The sequence below is a fragment of the Narcine bancroftii genome, chromosome 1 (assembly GCF_036971445.1).
Source record: "Narcine bancroftii isolate sNarBan1 chromosome 1, sNarBan1.hap1, whole genome shotgun sequence".
Lineage (NCBI taxonomy): Eukaryota > Metazoa > Chordata > Chondrichthyes > Torpediniformes > Narcinidae > Narcine > Narcine bancroftii.
In genome coordinates, this window is record NC_091469.1 from 204,788,454 (window position 1) to 204,809,544 (window position 21,091).

The 21,091-nt window shown below is 38.9% G+C and overlaps 1 protein-coding gene across 1 annotated transcript in view; it reads left to right on the top strand.

The window, feature by feature from the left end:
• The window catches only part of strbp (spermatid perinuclear RNA binding protein), a 184,875-nt gene extending 164,418 nt beyond the window's left edge, over positions 1-20,457 (top strand). Inside the window, exon 19 of the mRNA XM_069888815.1 lies at positions 20,408-20,457. Coding sequence (XP_069744916.1) covers positions 20,408-20,427 — 20 coding nt within the window. The 3' untranslated portion in view covers positions 20,428-20,457. The remainder of the gene's footprint in view (positions 1-20,407) is intronic.
• Positions 20,458-21,091: the final 634 nt, after the last annotated feature.

The following is a 21,091-nucleotide window of genomic DNA, read 5'->3' on the forward strand; positions in this document are numbered from 1 at the left end:
GTACACACCAATTTACAGATCTTTGCAATAATTCTATTTTCATATCCTGCCTATTATATGACATGCAGCAGAAGCTCGTCTTTTTGTTTTACTTTTAACCTGGAACTCAGTTCTAACTGCAATTTTTACTTTAAACACAATTCTTCCCAGCGAAGGTCAGAATACAATGAAAGCAGGAGGAGGTGATTCAGTTTTATTGTCAGAATACATGACATTATATACAACCCTGAGATTTTTTTTTCCCTGTAGGCCAGGCAGAAGTACCACTTATGTACATTGATTGTTTTTTTTTGCTCTACCAATATGTAAATAGTAAAGTGTAAACAAACTGTGCAATACAGAGAAAAAAAATCAATAAAGTGCAAAAGGAAGAGTCTTTAAATAAGCACCTGATTGAGTTTGTTGTTAAGGAGTCTGATGGTAGAAGGATGTTCCTGAACCTGGTAGTGCGAGTCTTGTACCTCTTGGCTGATGGTAGCAGCAAGAATAATGTATGTGCTGGGTAGTGTGAATCCTTGATTTTTGCTGCTGCTCTTCGATATCAGCGTTCCCAATGGTTGGGGGGGGGTGGGGGAGGAGGTTACCAGTGATGTCCTGGGTGGTGTCCTCTACTTTTTGCTTGGGGTCATTGGTGTTCCCATGATGCAGCCGGTCAGCACATTTTCTACCACACATTGAAATTTGCCAGGGTTTCTGATGTCATACCAGACCTCTGTAAACTTGAAGTAGTAGAAGCACTGACGTGCTTTCTTCGTGGTGCCATTAGTATGTTGGGTCCAGGAAAGATCCTCCGAGATGGTGACTCCCAAGAACTTAAATTTGCTCACCCTCTCCACTTCAGATTCCCCCAAAGATCTCTGGATTTTCCTTCCTGAAGTCAACAATCAGCTCCTTGGTTTTGGTGACATTGAGCGTGAGGTGGTTGTTGGTGGACCACCTAGCTAAGTTTCCAATCTCCCTCCTATATGCTGACTCATCGGTCCTTTTTATACAACCTACTACCGTGGTATCGTCAGCAAACTTGCAGCTGTTGTACCAAGCCACTCAGTCATAGGTGTAAAGTGAGTAGAGCAGGGTACTAAGAACACAGCCCTGTGGTGCTCTGATACTGATGGAGATTGTGGAATAGATATTCTTACTAATCCTTTCTGTGGTTTGGAGGCGAGGAAATCCAGGATCCAATTATACCGTTGGGTGTTGAGTCCCAGGTCTTGGTGTTTGCTGATGAGTTTTGAGGGGACGATGGTGTTAAATGCTGAACTGTAGTCAATAAAGAACATTCTGATGTATGCATCTTTGCTGTCCAGGTGTTCCAGGGTTTTGTGTAGAGCCAGTGAAATGGCATCTGCCATAGACCTGTTATATCTAATTATTTTCTGAGTCACCTAAGAGAAGGTGGACGAGCTGAAGGTGTGGATAGACACTGGGCAGTATGAGATGGTTGCAGGAGGGATGTGACTGGCAGCTAAATATTCCAGGATTTTGCTGCTTTAGGTGTGATAGAATTGGAGGGGTAAGTGGGGGAGTGTGGCATTGCTTGTCAGGGAAAATATTACAGTGGTGCTGATGCGAGATAGATTGGAGTCATCAAGGGAGGCGATGTGGGTGGAATTAAAAAATGGAAAAGGAAAAGTTATATTTATAGGGGTGTATTATGGACCACATAGTGGGGAGTGAGAAATAGAGGAGCAAATGTGTAAGGAAATAGCGGAGATTTGTAATAAGCACAGGGGGATTTTAATTTTCCTAATATAGATTGGGAAACACATTCTGTGAAGGGACTGGATGGATAAGAATTTGTAAAATGTGTGCAGGATAATTTTTTGCAGCAATATGTTGATGTATCCACTAGAGAAGGGGCAGTGTTGGATCTACTGTTGGGGAATGAGATAAAGCAGGTGACTGAGGTATGTGTTGGGGAGCACTTTGGATCCAGTGATCATGGTACCATTAGTTTCAATATAATTATGGAAATAGATAGGTCTGGTCCGAAGATGAAGGTTTTTGAGTGGGGGAAAGCCAGATTTGATGAAATGAGGAGAGATTTGCAAGGAGTGGTTTGGACTAATTTGCTTTATGGGAAGGAGGTAGAAGAGAATTGGAGGTCATTTAAAGGTGAAATTTTGAGGGTGCAGAATCTTTATGTTCCTGTTTGGATAAAAAGCAGGGCCAAAAGTTCGAGACCCGTGGTTTTCAAGGGAGATTAGAATGTTGGTTCGAAATAAAAGGGAGGCCTACATTAAATACAAGAAGCAAGCTATGGACGAGGTGCTTGGAAAATACATAGATTGTGAAAAGAAGGTACGAGGTGGCTATAGTGAACAGGGTGAAAGTAAATCCAAAGGGTTTTTACAAATATGTGAAAAGCAAAAGGAGAGTGAAGGATAAAATTGGTGTGGAGCTGAATGAGATGGGGGAGATAATGAATGAGTTCTCCTCTTCAGTATTCACTAGGGAGAAGGGTATGGAATCGTGTAGGATAAGAGAAGCAAAAGGGGTAATTATGGAAAATGTAGGTATTAGGGAAGAGGGGGTATTGGAACTTTTGAGGCATATAAAGGTGGATAAGTCTCCAGGTCCCAACGGAATTTTCCCCAGGACCTTGAGGGAAGTCGGGGAGGAAATAGCGGAGTCTCTAACAGTGATTTTTCAACAGTCACTTGAGGGAAGCATGGTGTTGCAAACGTGGTTCCTCTGTTTGAAAAGGGCTCCAGGTGTAGGCCCAGCAATTATAGGCCAGGAAGTTTGATGTCAGTGGTTGGCAAACTAATGGAAAGTATTCTTAGAAATAATATAAGTATTTGGAGGGGCAGGGACATCCAACATGGGTTTGTGTGGGGAAGGTCATATCATAATGAATTTTTTGAGGAGCTGACTAGAAAGGTTGATGAGAGTAGAGCAGTAGATGTAGTCTATATAGATTTCAGTAAGGCCTTTGAATAGGCTCCACATGGAAGGTTGGGTAAGGAAGGTTCAGGCACTAGGTATTAATGTTAAGATGGTCAGATGGGTTCAACTGTAGCGCGAAGATAGATGCCAGAGAGTCATGGTGGATAACTGTCTGTCAGGATGGAGGCCGGGGACGAACGGTGTGCCTCAGGGATTGGTCCCCTTTTGTGTCATTTACATTAATGATTTGGATGATGGGGTGGTAAATTAGGTTAGTAAATATGCAGTTGATACAAAAATAGAGGGAGTTGTGGATAGTGAAGATGGCTTTCAGGGACTGAAGAAGGATTTGGAATGCTTAGAAGAGTGGGCTGGCAGATGGAGTTTAATACCGATAGGTGTTAAGTGCTTCATTTTGGGAAGAATAATCAAAACATGACATATGCAGTGAAGGGGAGGACATTGAGGAGTGCAGAGGAACAGATAGATTTTGGAAAACGGTTCATCATTCTTTGAAAGTGGATTCTCATGTAGATAGGGTGGTAAAGGTGGCTTTTGGTATGCTGGCCTTTATAAATCAAAGCATAGAATATAGGAGATGGGAGGTGACGATGAGACTGTTCAAGGCATTGGTGAGGCCAAATTTGGAATACTATGTGCAGTTCTGGTCCCCAAATTATAGGAAGGATATCAATAAGGTAGAGAGGGTGCAGAGAAGATTTACTAAGTTAAGGGTTAGGGGGCAAAGGTTTAGAAGTAACATGAGAGGGAGCCTCTTCACTCAGAGAGTGGTGGCTGAGTGCATCGTCCTTCCGGAAGAGATGGTTGCCACAGGGTCAGTTTTAGTTTTGTCATATAAGAGAAGGTTGTATAAGTGCATGGATGTGAGGGGATTGGAGGGTTATGGACAGGGAGTAGGTAGGTGGGACTAGAGAAGATCACTTAAATCAGTGCGGACTAGAAGGGCCGAGATGTCCTGTTTCCATACTGTAATTGTTATATGGTTATTCTTTGGAAACATTAATATTTGTCTTTTAAAATGCCATAAGTTGTGTTTTGTTTCTGCCTTTTAAACTTTCTGTTCAGTCAGTTGCTTAAATACCCTTTAGATCATGTAATTTGATGATTGTTTATTTTGAGTTAACCATATAACCATCTACAGCACAGAAACAGGCCAGTTTGGCCTTTCTCGTCGATGCTGAACAATTTCTCCCACCTAGTCCCACTGACCCGCATTCAGTCCATAACCCTCCATACCTCTCCCGTCCATATTCCTATCCAAATTTTCCTTAAATATTAACATTGATCTCACCCCCACCACCTTCTGCGTGAAGAAATTCCCCCTCATGTTTCTCCTAAATTTTTATCCTTTTACTCAATCTGTGCCCTCTTGTTTGAATCTCCCCCACTCTCAATGGAAAAAACCTATCCACACTGATTCTGTGTGCCCCCCTCATAATTTTGAATACCTTTATCAAGTCACCCCTCAATTTTTTACGCTCCAGGGAATAAAGTCCCAGCCATCTCAACCTTTTTTGAGAGAACGTTCTCGTTAACCTCCTCTGCAATCTTTTTATTTTGTTTATATCCTTCCTGTAATTCAGCGACCAAAACTGCCCACAGTATTCCAAATTTAGCCTCACCAATGCCTTTACAATTTCAACATAACATCCCAACTCCTGTGTTCTATATTCTGATCTATGAAAGCCAACATACCAAATGCCTTCTTCAACACCCTATCCACATGCAATTCAACTTTCAGGGAATTATGTACCTTGACTCCTAAATCCCTTTGTTCCACTACACACCTCAATTGTCTACCATTTAGCATGTCTGACCTATTTTGATTAGTCCTACCAAAATGAAGCACCTCACATTTATCAGTATTAAACTCCATCTGTCATCTTCCAGTCCACTCTTCTGACTGTCCTATATCATTCTGTAAGCTTTGATAATCTTTCTCACTGTCCACAATACCACCAACTTTTGTATCATCTGCAAATTTACTAATCCAATTTGCCACCCTATCATCTAGATCGTTAATAAATATGACAAACAGCAAAGGCACTCCACTCGTTACTGGGCTCCAATTTGACAAACAATTTTTCACCACTACTCTCTGGCATCTCCTATCTAACCATTGCTGAATTAATTTCACTACTTCATCATTAAAACCTTATGCTTCCACCTTCCTCACTAACTTCTTATGGAGAACCATGTCAGACTCACCTCCCTTTGTCCCATGATGTTGTGCTGACCAAAGTAAACCTACTCAACAACCTAAACCTTCCCTACCTCACACCCATAATCCTTCATTTTTCTTGTATCCATGTGCCTGTCTCAGATTCTTAAATGCCCTGATTGTATTAGCTCCCAGCAATACATTCCAGGCATTCCAGCAATACATTCCAGGCATCCACTATGTGCAGGGTGGAAGGGATCCTCAATAATTTTGCACACCCTCTTCAGACAACAATTTTGGTAGATCACATCAATTGGTAGGGGAAGGAGGGAAAGACTCCAGTGATTCTCTCAGCCACTCTTATAGTCCTGTGGATTGACACCTGATCCATGTCTCTGCATCAATCATATCACACTGTGATGCAGCTGGCCAGGATGCTCTCAATGGAGCTCTTGTAAGAGGTTGACATAATGATGCCTGGTAGCCTTGCCCCCTTCAATCTTCAAATCATGCTTAAGGGGGGCTTGGCTATGTGAAGGACCTAGACAGACATGTTTTGATTGAGCTCTCAGTGAAGAGTGTTAAGTAGACGGTTAAAACTCAAGATTTTCTTCATCAAAAATGGATAAAACTAGCCCAAAGAAGTTACGGCAACTGAAAACAAAGACTGAGGAAGCTCCTCTTCAACCGGGAACTTCAGGTGAAAGTCCAAAAGGGAGTGATACAAAAATGCAGGACCAGGTAAAACTGAGGAGTCAGAATTGAGCATCATCCTCAGTTAAGCATAGCAAGGTGGAATATGGAGATGCAGAGCTGTGTTCCCCTGGAGAAAATTACTTATAACTTAAGAGGGGAGGTGTGGCAGCCATTCCTGAGGTACATTGAAATGCAAATGTGATTAGCCTCCCCAGAGCCATTCTCAACACGAACAATTGGATCTCACAAGCCCTGAAATACTGAGAACGAGAAGACAACGCGGAAATCCTGCTGGCTCCCCCTCCCCTTTTTTTCTCTCTCTCCTTATATATTTGTATTACTATTTTTAATAATTGATTTTTATGTTTTTGGTTGGGTCGAATGGGGGGGAGGGAGGGAAAAGGGAGGACTCTTTCCTCAATAACGCTTGGTTAATATGAGTCTGTAAAACTATAAATAAAATTTTCAAAAAAAAAATTGAACATCATCCTGGAAAAAATGGAGAATTTGAGTAACTGATTCAGGTTTTGAAACGGAGATGAGAGATATGATGGAGCAAATTACCAAAGGAAAAGAGATTGTTGAAGACCTGATGGAGAGAATGGGTCGAGCAGAGATTGAAATCTTAATCTTAGAATTTTGTCTAATAAATTCAGCTAAAGGTTCAATTGCTAAAATAAATAAAGCTGAGGACTAAGGACAACTTTGTTCTTTCTCAGATTAATGGATTCAGGAATCCAATGTTGAAAGAAATTAATCATATATGGGCCTTCTTTCCCTTCCGACAGACCCACTATTTTAACATTATTTCTTCTGTTAAAATTCTCCAAAATATCCACGTTATCAGAAAGTTTTTCATTTACTGTAATTAAACCAGTAGTTGTATCTTTCACATTAGTCACCCAGTCTTCAATATGTTGTACATCATCCTGCACTCTAGTAATTGTTTCTTCCATTTTCTTTAATTTTTTCTTCATTTTATTGACCACATCTAATATTTTATCCGTTTCTTCTTTCATCTCCTTAATTTCAGCTTTAATCTCAGTCTTATCTTCCTTCTCTCATTTCCCCTTTTATTTCTTTAAATTGTACCATTAGCATTATGGATAAGTCCTCTATCTTAATAGAAGAACCAAATTTAATTTCCATTACCTACTCTTCGTGTGTCCCTTCTTCCTCATCTTCAGCTGAAGAGCTTTCTCTTGAGCACGATTCTTCCTCCTCCTGTGCAGAAGTAGAGTTCCCTGACTTTTCTCCAAGGGGCTGCTGCACTCCCAGTAGTGCCTTGGGTTTCATCGCACTGCATGTGTTCACCTGTGGGTACTCCACTGACGCCATCTCTCCGCTCTAGCGGTGGGGAGGCACTGACAGGGGTCTCCTCCAGCAGCTCACCAGGTCGGGAGGCAGAACGAAGTCCAGTGCCCTGCTTCATCATCAAGGTGGGTCCATGTTGGAGAGGAGTCACGTGATGGAGTAGTGGCCGGACGGTGAACTCCAGCCCTCTCCAGAAAAGTCGGGAAAAACAAGAGAAAATACAAAGGCACAGAAATACAAGTTAAAGAAAAGTGAGTATAAAGGTGGAAAGAAGATGGAGACAAAAGGAGAAAAATCAAAATCAACGGAAAGAAGAGAGGAAGAGAAGACAACGGAGGAAAAAGGTGAAGGCCTTACCTGTCCGAAGAGGCCCGCTGTGGAGAGAGGGCCCCACTACCTCAGGTCGGTAGAAAAAGAACTACAACAATGGCTCACAGAGCCGAGTAAAAGTGCGCAACCGCGCATGCGCGACTCCTCGCGCATGCGCGATGCGCATGCAAAAAAACACACCGACGGGAGGGGGGACCAGCTGGGGAGTCGATCTCCACAGCCGGCAACGACAGCTGCAGAACACCTGCAGCAAGAAGAGACCACAGAAGACAATGGAAACAAGAAAGAAGAGGAGGAAAGGGCAGCAAAGAAACAACAGATGGTCAACCCAGAGGAAGAAGAAGAGGAAGAGTACAGTGAAATAGATAAAGGGAAAGGCAAGGTAAAGGATATACTTGCTCTTGTTAGAGGATACATGGAGTCATTTAAAGAATGGCAAACACAGGAATTCAATGATTTAAGAAGAAGAATAAACAACACAGAAGAGAAAATAAATAAAATGTATATGACCTTAACAGAAATGGGGAAAAAAATGGACAAGATGGAAGAACGGGCAATAGCAGCAGAAATGGAGGTAGAAGACTTAAAAAAGAAATTGGAGGAATCTAATAAAAAAACTAAAGGGACACAAGAATTACTAGCCCAAAAAATAGATATAATGGAAAATTATAACCGAAGAAATAACATAAAGATAGTGGGCCTTAAGGAAGATGAAGAAGGCAAGAATATGAGGGAGTTTATAAAAGAATGGATCCCTAAGGCCCTAGGATGTCCAGAACTACAGCAAGAAATGGAAATAGAAAGGGCACATAGAGCATTGGCCCCTAAACCACAACCACAACAAAAACCAAGAACTATTGTAGTAAAATTCCTAAGATATACTACAAGAGAAAAGGTACTGGAGAAGACAATGGAAAAAGTAAGAGAGGGCAACAAACCACTGGAGTATAAAGGGCAAAAAATCTTCATTTATCCAGATATAAGCTTTGAACTCCTAAAGAAGAGAAAAGAGTTCAATACAGCAAAAGCGATTTTATGGAAGAAAGGATATAAATTTACACTGAAGCATCCTGCGGTATTGAAAATATTTATTCCAGGACAACAAAACAGACTATTCTCGGATCCAGAAGAAGCACGAAAATTTGCAGAACAATTACAAAAATAGACTGAGGGATGAAGACGGGTAATGAGAGCAAAAATTATCACGATTGATATGTATGTGGGTAAAGACAAAAATAGACTGAGGGATGAAGAAGGGTAAGGAGGGTAAAAATGACCACGATTGATATGTATGCGGGTAAAGAGGTATAAGAGTGAATAGAGACAATGGGCATATGTGAAAGTATCTGTAATTAGAGGAAAACATAGAGAGTATAGACAAGAATTAATAAGAGAAGGTAATGGAATAGAGAGAATAAGGAGGGAATTAAAAGAGTGACCTTTGTGACATATAAAAAGCGAAATCTTTTCTGGGGGGGGCTGGGTGGGGGAAAAGAGCGGTCACTGCAAAATCAGTTGACGCTTGCGAGTGGATTCGCAAATCCAAATGGAGAGGGGAGATGTGGTTGTCCGACAAGGGATAAAGGGCAACTCAGGAGGGGAAGGGGAGATTGGGGATAAAGAAGATAGAAATAGGAGAATAAGGAAAATGTTGGATGTTGTAGGAATGTTGTCTGGTAAAGAGTTGAAAATAAGAAAACAGAAATGGAAAAGGAGGAAAGGTAATGATGGAAAAACGGAAAGAGAAGATAAACAAAATATAAAATGGCTACGCTGAACTATATGACTCTAAATATTAATGGAATACATAACCAAATTAAAAGGAAGAAACTACTAAATTTACTGAAAAAGGAAAAAATAGATATAGCATTTGTCCAAGAAACACACTTAACTGAATTGGAGCACAAGAAATTAAAGAGAGATTGGGTAGGACATGTAACAGCAGCATCGTATAATTCAAAAGCAAGAGGAGGAGTGGCTATATTAATTAGCAAAAATGTGCCATTTAAAATAGAAGAGGAAATAATAGATCCAGCAGGGAGATATGTTATGATAAAATGTCAGATATATACAGAGCTTTGGAATCTACTTAATATATATTCACCTAACGAAGAAGATCAAAAGTTTATGCAAGATATCTTTTTGAAGGTAGCTAATACGCAAGGGAACATACTAATAGGAGGGGATTTCAATCTGAATTTGGATCCAAATATGGATAAAACGGGGAAAAAAATTAACAGGAAGAACAAAGTAACCAAATTTATAATTAAATCAATGCAAGAAATGAAACTTGTGGACATATGGAGGAAACAAAACCCAAAAGAAAAGGAATACTCATACTACTCGACTAGACATAAAACATACTCAAGGATAGACCTATTCCTGTTATCAGCCCACATTCAAGGGAGAGTTAGGAAAACGGAATATAAAGCTAGACTATTATCGGACCACTCACCCCTGTTATTGGCAATAGAGCTAGAGGACATCCCTCCAAGAATGTATAGATGGAGATTAAACCCCATGCTACTTAAAAGACAGGATTTTAGAGAATTTATTGAAAAACAATTAAAAATGTACTTTGAAGTAAATACGGAATCAGTGGAAGATAAGTTTATACTATGGGACGCAATGAAAGCATTCATTAGAGGGCAAATAATAAGTTATGCAACCAAGATGAAGAAGGACTATAACCAGGAAATAGAGCAGTTGGAAAGGGAAATAATAAACATAGAAAAAAAATTAGCAATAAAGGAAGATACAACCAAAAGAAGAGAATTGGCGGATAAAAAAATAAAATATGAAACATTACAAACATATAAGGTGGGGAAGAATATAATGAAGACAAAACAGAAATATTATGAACTAGGTGAAAAAACACACAAAATCTTAGCATGGCAGCTTAAGACAGAGCAAACTAAGAAAATGGTATTGGCAACAAGGAAAAAAGACAAACAAATTACATATAATCCAAAAGAAATTAAGGAAAACTTCAGAGAATTCTATGAACAATTATACCGAACCGAAAACGAAGGGAAAGAAGGGAAAATAGATGAATTTTTGACTAAAATTGAACTACCAAAACTACAAATAGAGGAACAAAATAAATTAACAGAACCATTTGGAACAGTAGAAATACAAGAGATAATAAAAAATTTACCAAATAATAAGACACCAGGAGAGGATGGACTCCCAATAGAATTCTACAAAACATTTAAAGACCTAATAATACCGCCCCTCCTGGATGTAATCAACCAGATTGATGAGACACAAAACTTACCAGATTCATGTAAAACAGCAATAATTACAGTGATACTAAAACAAGGGAAAGATCCACTCTCACCAGCGTCATATAGACCAATATCTCTGCTAAACACAGATTATAAGATAATAGCTAAACTATTAGCGAACAGATTAGCAGAACAGGTACCGAAAATGGTAAATTTAGACCAAACTGGATTTATCAAAAAAAGACGCACAACAGACAATATTTGTAAATTTATTAACTTAATTCATGCAGTAGAAGGAAATAAAGCACCGGCAGTAGCAGTTGCTTTAGACGCAGAGAAGGCCTTCGACAGAGTAGAATGGAATTACTTGTTCAAAGTATTGCAAAAATTCAGTTTACCGGAGAAGTATATTAATTGGATTAAAGCATTATATAAGGGACCGTTAGCGAAAGTGACAGTAAATGGACATGTATCAAAGCAATTTAACTTAAGCAGGTCAACGCGGCAGGGATGCCCACTATCACCATTATTGTTTGCGCTAGCTATAGAACCACTAGCAGAATCGATAAGAAGAGATAATAATATAAAAGGAATAAAAATAAAAGACAGGGAATATAAAATCAGTCTGTTTGCGGATGATGTGATAGTGTACTTAACAGAACCAGAACTATCAATAAAAGAACTATATAAGAAATTGAAGGAATATGGAGAAGTGTCGGGATACAAGATAAACGTAAATAAAAGTGAAGCAATGCCTATGAATAACGCGGATTTCTCAAAATTTAAGGAGGAATCCCCATTCAGATGGCAAACGCAGGCAATAAGATACCTAGGTGTGCAAATAAACAAAAATCTAGGCCAATTATATAAACTCAATTACAATCCACTAATGAAAAAATTACAGGACGATTTAGAGCATTGGAAAGAGCTACCACTAACACTGATAGGAAGGATAAACTGTATTAAAATGAACATTTTTCCAAGGATACTATACTTATTTCAGGCATTGCCAATACAACTGACAGAAAAATTCTTCAAAGAGTTAAAGAAAATAATAAGGAGATTTTTATGGAGAGGGGGGAAACCGAGGATAGCACTAGATAAATTAACAGAATGGTATAAACAAGGAGGCTTACAATTGCCAAACTTCAAAAATTATTATAGAGCCGCACAATTAAGGTACCTATCAGATTTTTATCAAACAAGGGAAAAACCAGACTGGACGAGACTAGAATTAGATAAAATAGGGGAAAAGATACCTGAACACATATTATATAAATGGGACGAAAAATTGGTACAACATAGAACTTCTCCAGTATTACACCATCTCCTCAATATATGGAAGAAGATTCATGTAGAAAGAAATAAAATAAATTACCAAATACCAAAACTAATATTGACGCAAAATAAGCTACTCCCTTTTACAATAGACAACCTTGCCTTTAGAAAATGGGAAAAAAAAGGGATTAAAAGAATAGAAAATTGTTTTTCAGGAAGTAGATTCTTATCCTTTGAACAAATGAGAGATAAGTACAATATAACTGGAGATACAGCGCTGGCATATTACCAACTGAGATCCTACTTGAAAGATAAATTAGGAAACAACTTGAGTTTACCAGAGGGAAGTAACCTTGAATATGTGATTACAGATACAATGTTAATCAAAAGATTTATAAAAAATATGTATATTAAACTGCAAGAAAAGGAGAATGAGGAAACAAATGGTAAAACTAAACAAAAATGGGAACAAGATTTAAATATAAAGATAAAAAAGGAAACATGGGAGAAGTTATGCTCTGGAACGATGAGAAATACAATAAATACGAGGCTGCGTATGATACAATATAATTGGTTACACAGACTAAACATTACACCGCAAAAGTTAAATAAATGGGACCCAACAGTATCTGATAGATGTTTTCGATGTAAAAAAGAAAGGGGAACAACAATTCATGCAATCTGGACATGTGAGAGAGTAGAAAAATTTTGGGATGATCTCAATCAGATATTAAATAAAATAACAGAAAACAATATACCAAAGAATCCAGAGATCTTTCTCCTAAGTAACATAAAAAATAAAGAATTTGGAATTGACTTGGAAGATGCACAAAAAAGATTTGTCAAGATAGCCCTAGCCGTAGCAAAAAAATGTATTATGTCAACCTGGAAATTGGAAGATAATTTGAAAATACAACAATGGTATATAGAAATGAATAAATGTATTCCATTAGAAAAAATAACATATAGTTTAAGAAATAATATTGAAATATTCGAACAAGTATGGGAGCCTTACATTAAATACAATAGCGAAAACCTACCGGGAACAAACATTACCTAAGTTGATGGAAGGAGAAGAAAAGAAAAGAATGGACTCAGTAGAATTTCTGGTGTATTTCTGTTGAATGACAACATTGTCTAACTGAATTAATGCAACCTAGATTGTATACCTAAAATGGATGAGAGGGGGGGGGGTGGGGGGGTGGCTTGGGAGGAGGGAGGGGGGAGGGAGAAAAAGTCACTGTAAATGTGTGGAAAAGAAAAAGTGTATATCATGGCTATTGTGATTTATGGTGTGAAAAATAAAAAATTAAAAAAAAAAAAAAATCAAGGTTGGATCCAGCTATTGGCTAATTTAATTCATTTAGGATCATGATTGGCTAGAAGCACAGATTAGTACTGTATATAACACCAATGCACAGCACATTCTTTCTCTCTGCCTCATGGTCCAAGCCCTGGATATCAGTCCACCCCAGGATGCTACTGTGGACATGGCTGGAAGTGTCACAGGTAAGGTGTGTACTGCACGGAACTTGAGCCATAGTACTGCAAAAGATCAGTACTTGCAGAGAGCCACACCTGTTGGTAAGGGAATCAGGTGTGTGTAAGAGTCCCTTTTTATAGCGTGTATAATCATGTGTGTTAGCATGTCGAGTATAGGTTCACTCTTGTCGGAGTCCAACCTCCGTCTGAGGTAAATGTTACATTGTTGATTAAGAAAAATAGTAAAATCGATACTGTTTAACATTTAAAAAAAAAAAAAAAGGTGGGTCCATGTTCTTTATTCTTATTGTCTTCCCGTCAGGTTCCCAATGTCTTCGTGATCACTTTTCTTCTTTTGGAGATATCGTAGGAGTAAAGTGAGGTTTAAATACTGTAAGGTAAAACATCATGAGATGGGAATGTGTAGGGAGTTACCCTGTACAGGGCAGTAACAAGAAGGGGAGGTGTCCTTGTACTCCTGTTAGGTAAAACATCATGAGATGGGAATGTACAGGGCTGTAACAAGATGTAAATGCATCCTTGTACTTACAATATAAGAGAGACATTGATGGATTGAGAGGCAGGAAGCTAGCAGGGAAAGGATAGCAACAGTTTTAGTCATTGGACAAGTAATGATATGATGATGTTCTAAGCATGTATCCAAGGGTATAAAAAATCACCATTTTGCTGATAACGGCAGAATGCATTCTCCGACTAACATGGTTGGTCGCAAGTGTTACAATCCGGTAATAAAGAACAAAGAACCCTGATTTCGACTCAGCCTGGTGTTTGTCTCACTCATTCATGAACAAAGCAGACCTAACAATACCTGTACACTAAAAATGCTTTAACTTTAAACAAAACTTATTTAAAACTTTTAAATTAATTTCCCATGGGAATCAGGAGCCTATGTGTCGATCCTAAGGCATCAGGTGACATTTCCCCCCTCCCCAAGTACAGTCTACTTAAGGATGGTCAGCATGACTTTGTAAATGGAAGGTCGTACCTCATGAGCCTAAAAGAGTTTTTTGACAATGTAACAAAAGAAATTGATGAGGGTAAGGCCCTAGATGTGGTCTACATGGATTTTAGCGATGCATTTAACAAGGTCCCCCATGAGAGACTGGTTCAGAAAGTCATGAGGAATCGCATCCATGGAACCTTGGCTGGATGGATAAACTTTTGGCTTGCATGTAGAAAGCAGAGAGTAGTAGTGGAAGGTAAGTATTCTGCCTGGAGGTCAGTGACTAGTGGAGTTCCACAAGGATCCGTTCTGGGACCCCTGCTCTTTGTGATTTTTATAAATGGCCTGGATGAGGAGGCAGAAGGATGGGTCAGTGTTTGCGGATTATATGATAGATGGAGGAGTTGTGGATGGAGCTGAAGGTTGTCAAAGGTTATAAGAGGATATAGACAGGATGCAGAGTTGGGTGGAGAAGTGGCTGAGGTGATGCATTTTGGAAGGACTAGCCAGAAAGCCGAGTACAAGGTTAATGGTCAGTTACTTAAGAGTGTGGATGAACAGAGGGACCTTGGGGTTCAAATCCATACATCCCTCAAAATCGCCGCACAATTGATAGGACAGTTAAGAAGGCCTATGGGATACTGGGCTTCATTAATAGAGGGATTGGGTTCAAGAGTAGAGAGGTCATGTTTCAACTTTACAAATCTTTGGTAAGACCCCACTTGGAGTATTATGTTCAGTTCTGATCACCTCATTACAGGAAGGATGTGGAAGCTTTGGAGAGGGTGCAAAGGTGATTTACCAAGATGTTGCCTGGATTAGAAAACAAGTTTTATGAGGCAAGGTTAGTAGAGCTGGGACCTTTCTCTTTGGAAGGATGAGAGGAGACTTGATAGAGATCTACAAGATTATGAGAAGCCCCTGCTTGTCGGGGCATGAATAGCAAACACTAGAGGACATATGTACAAAATGAAGGGAGGGAAGTTTGGGGAGACATCGGGGTTAGTTTTTTCATGCTGAGAGTTGTGGTGCCTGGAAGGCCTTGTCAGTGATGGTGGTGAAGGCTGAAACATTAGGGGCATTTCATGGACTCTAAGACAGGCACAAGAAAAATAGAGGGTTACTGGGTAGGAAAGGTTTAGTACTTTTTTTTAAAAAAAAGGAATATATGGGTTAACACAACATCGAAGACTGAAGGACCTGTACTGTGATGCTCCAGCACATAAACCTGTTTGATACTGACCTCACATAGACCAAAGTCCCTCTCTCTGGTGAACACTGAAGCCAGGTGTTCATTGAGGACCTCCTCTGCCTCCAGGCATGTTGCCTCCTCTATCATGAAGTGCCCCTACATTCTCTTTCATCGTCCTTTATTCTTCATGAATCCAGAGAACGCCATCCAGTTTTCCTTAATCCTACTTACTAAGGCCTTCTCGTGCTCCCTTCTACCTCTCCCAAGTGCTTTCTTCAGTTCTTTCCTGGCCACTATATAATTCTCATGAGCCCTTCCTAAATTTTTCTTCCTCTAATTACCTGTCTCACCACTTTTGTCAACCATGGTCCTCTTACCCCACAATTTTTCCTTGTCTCAATGGATCAAACCTGTCCAGAATCCCACCTGTAGTCCCTAAACATTCACTGCTTTTCCCTGAATACATGTCCCACTTTACACTCCCACATTCCTGCCTAATCCCATCATAATTAGCCCTTCCCCATTCAACACTACCATTTTGTCAACTCCTATCCTTGTCCATAGCTATGCTAAAGGTCGGAGATTTGTGCTTACTTTTACTGACCAGGAGATCTGTCACCTGGCCAGATTAATTACCCAGTACTAGATCCAGTATGGCCTCTCCTCTAGTTGGCTTATGTGTTTCTTGTCAACACACACATCTAACTTCTATACCTGGTTATCACAGTGAGGAAGTCAGGAAGAAGCCAGAGGCACAACTTGCCTCCCTCTCGGATGTTACAGCTGAGGAGTAAATGAACTTCAGATCCAGCCCCTCAGTTTAGCATTCTATAAAATGCAACTGTCAACCTGGAATGAAAGAATCAATGCTGCCTTCTTTCTTTACTGATGTTTTTAAATTAATTTCAATCACCTGAATACAATCTTAACCAAATGTATTATCTTTAAATCATTTTTATGTTACTGTTTTAATGATTCTGAATCTTTGCACTCAAAGCATCAGAATCATTTGTCTTCATAAGCCTTTGGAAGCAACAAAAGGTCAAATGGCCACATGTGTTCCAGGTGTAGGATTCACTGCCTAAGGCATGGACCACTTCTCTGGGCATGACAGTGACAAAGCAGTGTCTGTATTGCATCTGCACCCACAGGACCATCAAGGTGAAGCCATTGCAATAGTATGGGGAATGGTCGGGGTGCGTGCAAGAGGACTGGGCAGAATTCGACCCAGTGATCCTCGTCTTGAACCTGTGCAGTAGTCTTCCTCATGGGATACCTTCTTAAATAATAACTTATTTGATTACTGTCATTTCACCAGTTAATACAATCTCCCATCTTCTCCTCAATATTGATTTCAGCAATTTGTCCCAGAGTTCCAGAATTAAGAGCCTTCATAAATCAAAGTATTGAGTACAGGAGTTGGGATGTTATATTAAAGTTGCATTAAGACATTGGTGATTCCAGATTTGGAGTATTGAGTGCCGTTTTGATTACCTAACTACAGGAAACATAGAAAGAGTGCAGAGAAGGTTTGCTAGGATGTGCCCGGACTTCAGGAACTGAGTTTCAGGGATAAGATAAACAGGTTAGGACTTCATTCCCTGGAGCGTAGAAGAATGAGGGGAGATTTGATAGAGGTATTTAAAATTATGAGGGAGGTAGACAGAGTAAATGTAGGTAGGCTTTTTTCCACTGAGGGTAGGTAAGATACAAACCAGAGGACATGGGTTAAGAGTGAAAGGGGAAAGATTTAGGGGGAATGTCTTTTCACAGAGTGGTGGGAGTGTGAAATGAGCTGCCAGCTGAGGTGGTGAATGCAGACTCAATTTTAACATTTAAGAGGAATTTGGACAGGGACATGGATGGGAGAGGTACGGAGGGCTGTGGACTGGGTGCAGGTCAGTGGGACGAAGCAAAAGAAATGGTTCAGCACAGACTAGAAACGTCGAATGGGCCTGTTTCTTTACTGTAATGTTCTATGGTTCATTTTTAAGTAAAAGTTGTATTTGCTACTTTCAGCTCATAATCTGTCAATGTCTCAAACATTATAACAATTGTATGTGCTGAATTACTTAATACTTTGGGATAATTTTTCTCCACTCTTCATAATACAAGATCCCAAGGCTGTGAAAATATACCCACATTTTGGCTTCACTGCTCACTTCATTAGTAAATATCATTAGTGAACTAGCGATGAAGTAGGTGGTTCAAGTTAACCCACTTGCTTTATTTTTAACATTGCATGTTTAATTGTTTATTTGAGATTTTCTATATTTTCTCTGTTATGCTCATGTAACATGTTGAGAGTATAATATGCTGCCTCCACTGAGCTCGGTAGAAAATTCAGGTAACATTAAACATGGCTAAAAATACCTATGTGCTGTGATTCCAGAATGCAAAGTCCTTTCTTCCTCACTTGACTTTGAGAATCAACTGAACAGATTGTAGTGAGGACAGCAATTAGCATATCCTATTAATTCTCGTGATTCCTAAAACTGCTCTCACTGCAATGACAAAGCTTGCCAAAAGTAATAACTTAAAATGACATCCATCTTCATGATTACACAAATACAGGTCAAGTTTGGCTGCTAGCTGTATCCTTAACATTTTAAAAATACAGATTGAGCATCATTTATGGAAAGCAAGCAGAGTTAATGTTTCAGGTCTGGGAAAATTTCTGACCTCTGCACCACGCCACTCAAGGAGACAACAACTCCAGTCATTTAATTCCCCCATGCAGTGTTAACAGCTTTGATATCTAACTTCACTGAAGGCAATTGAACAGATTGTAATAGGTTGCAGATAAGGATTTAGATCTTGAAATATTAATGCTTAATAAGGAATATATTGAAATATATATGCAGGTTCTCAACCCAAAACATCAACAATTAACCCCCCCCCCCCCCCACCCCACCACGGATGCTACTTGACCTGCACAGTTCCTTCAGCAGTTTGTTTTGTGTTCCAGATTCCCACCATCTGCAGTTTCCTGTATCTTCATTAAATTGATGATTTTATGGATTCACTTTTATGGATTGAATTAGGCATGACTTTCCATTATTCGAACATTCATTGCATTTGACTTGAAGTAATTTGACATCCACTAAAGACTTTTTTTCCCAAAAAGATAGTTAAATAAAAATAAATTTTGCTAAGTATCTGTATTAAAAAACTCATTCTGCTTTATGATTGTTTCCGTGTTCCAGAATTACGTGGAAATAATTGATCTTATGATGTAAAGAATCCCAACAAATGCACAACAATGACTATTTGAATACTATTATTTTGTTCTAAATTTTCAAAAATTTCAGGAAGATGACACTGGAACTTTCACTGCATTTTAAACAATATTGTGTGTGCTTTTATAATAAATACTTTAAGGTGAAGTTTCTTGGTTCTTGTTCTCCTTTTTTTGAATAATGGATATGTTGCATGAATTATTATTTGGTGTTGATCTGTATATTCAACAACAATGTTGTATCCTCTACGTTTAAAAACCAAATGCTGAACTTAAGTTTCATTATTCTGTCTCATTGAGAGGAAAACATTTTTCTTCCATTTTATCATCATGGCACATCTGTGTGTTTCCTTAGCTATTGTAATCAAGTTCCAACATTTTCTCCAAAAGTACATACAACATTAAATTATTCTCAAGGCTCAAGGATATTGAATGCACCCTGAAATTAAGTTTATAATCTTTTTCTTTCTTTGGCTTGGCTTCGCGGACGAAGATTTATGGAGGGGGTAAAAAGTCCACGTCAGCTGCAGGCTCGTTTGTGGCTGACAAGTCTGATGCGGGACAGGCAGACACGATTGCAGCGGTTGCAGGGGAAATTGGTTGGTTGGGGTTGGGTGTTGGGTTTTTCCTCCTTTGCCTTTTGTCAGTGAGGTGGGCTCTGCGGTCTTCTTCAAAGTCTTTGCAAATTTCCTGCTTCTTACCAATCAATTGCCTGATGATTTTGCCTCAATCTGTTCAGAGAGAAATATGTGATCTTATACATGACTGGGTTGATTGTTGCAAAATGTGCACAAAATTAACGCCAGGCGACCGGTGAACAAGATAATAAAAGGAATTGATGAGTTGTGCCATATTGAAAAGCTTGATGATTTTTATGCTGACTGTTGAAAATGTGTTCAACATACAGATCAGGAGCAGGTCACATGGCCCATCGAGCCAGGTGTGCTACATTGAAGTGTTGTACAAAATGTTAACAATTAGAACAGTAGCCAGGACAATAACTAACAATAACCTTGAGAATATTGGGTATAAAATGGGTATTACCCCGTATTTCATGGGTTAACTATTGCTGTCAGTGGAATGTGACTAAATTGGCACAAAATTACAATTGGAGTGTCAGGCAAAAGATCAGATTGTTTACTTGCATTAAAAAAATCCCTTGCTCCTTTTGTGCCTGCTGTAATTGTCACCTGTAGGCGATCTACAAATGTTCCAAAACTAAGAAAGATTATATTAAATTTAAATGCAGATTGAGTTTGAAGTCTCCCGTTGAGGGTCACCTGCTGTGAACACATCAAAGCTGTTTTTTTCAAAGGAAAGAACAGTGTTATTTAACTAAAATTGCTAATGGCATCTGTTGCTCAAGAATTGCATGGCTATGTTAAATGTTCCATGAGTTGACAAGTGTTTTGACTGATGTTTATGAAGAATGGCATAAAGGAAGCAGTAGCAGATGCAGGGGGGAAAAAAAGCAGAAATAATTTTTAAAATGGAATTGTAACAACTTTCAGGTATGCTTCTCCATAAATATTCTGGTTTTAATCACGTAAAAACAAAAGATTCAACTCGATAAACTGGGGGGATCTAAAATAACCAACAATGTTACAATCATTAGGGAGAGGTCTCCACACATAGAAATGAACAGATCGTCCAGTCACACTGATGAGAAAATGCAAACAGATTTCTGCACCTTCAGACGGTAAGTTTTTTTTTGTACATAGTTCTTTTGCCAAATTATTTGCCGTAAAAGTACTCATTTCCTTTATTCCGGATGTTTGAGAATTTTTCACCTTTCCCTGTCTCATTTTTTTTTCAGTTTGTGATTTTTATTTTTATATTAATCTTTATTTAAATACAATAACAGTTGTAATATGAAAATTAGTGCCTATTGTTTTAAATTTTATTCATCATGAAATACCTCACAGAGTGAGAAGGGTTTTACAAACAGACTAACAGGTGTGTCTGAATATTTACTTATCTTTCCTTTTATTTTTATTATCTTTCTGTTTTAAGGTATTGTGGCCAAGTACTTTGATTTATTGTTTTTGGTGTAACTTATGAACCTGTGGAGCTGTATTAAGAAAGAAATTTGGTTCCTCTCTACAGTATATCCATGTCAATGAGACAAGAAATATGAACATTAAATAAAAAAATATCCACCGTTGCAGTTAGTGCAAGAAAAAAATGGTGTTTGAATAATGCAGACCGATCTTTTAGGGTTTGGCTCATACAGGGAAGTTCAAGAGCCTGTTAAGCTGTTAGAAAGAAAATGTTTTTTAGCCTGCAGGTGCTGATCTTC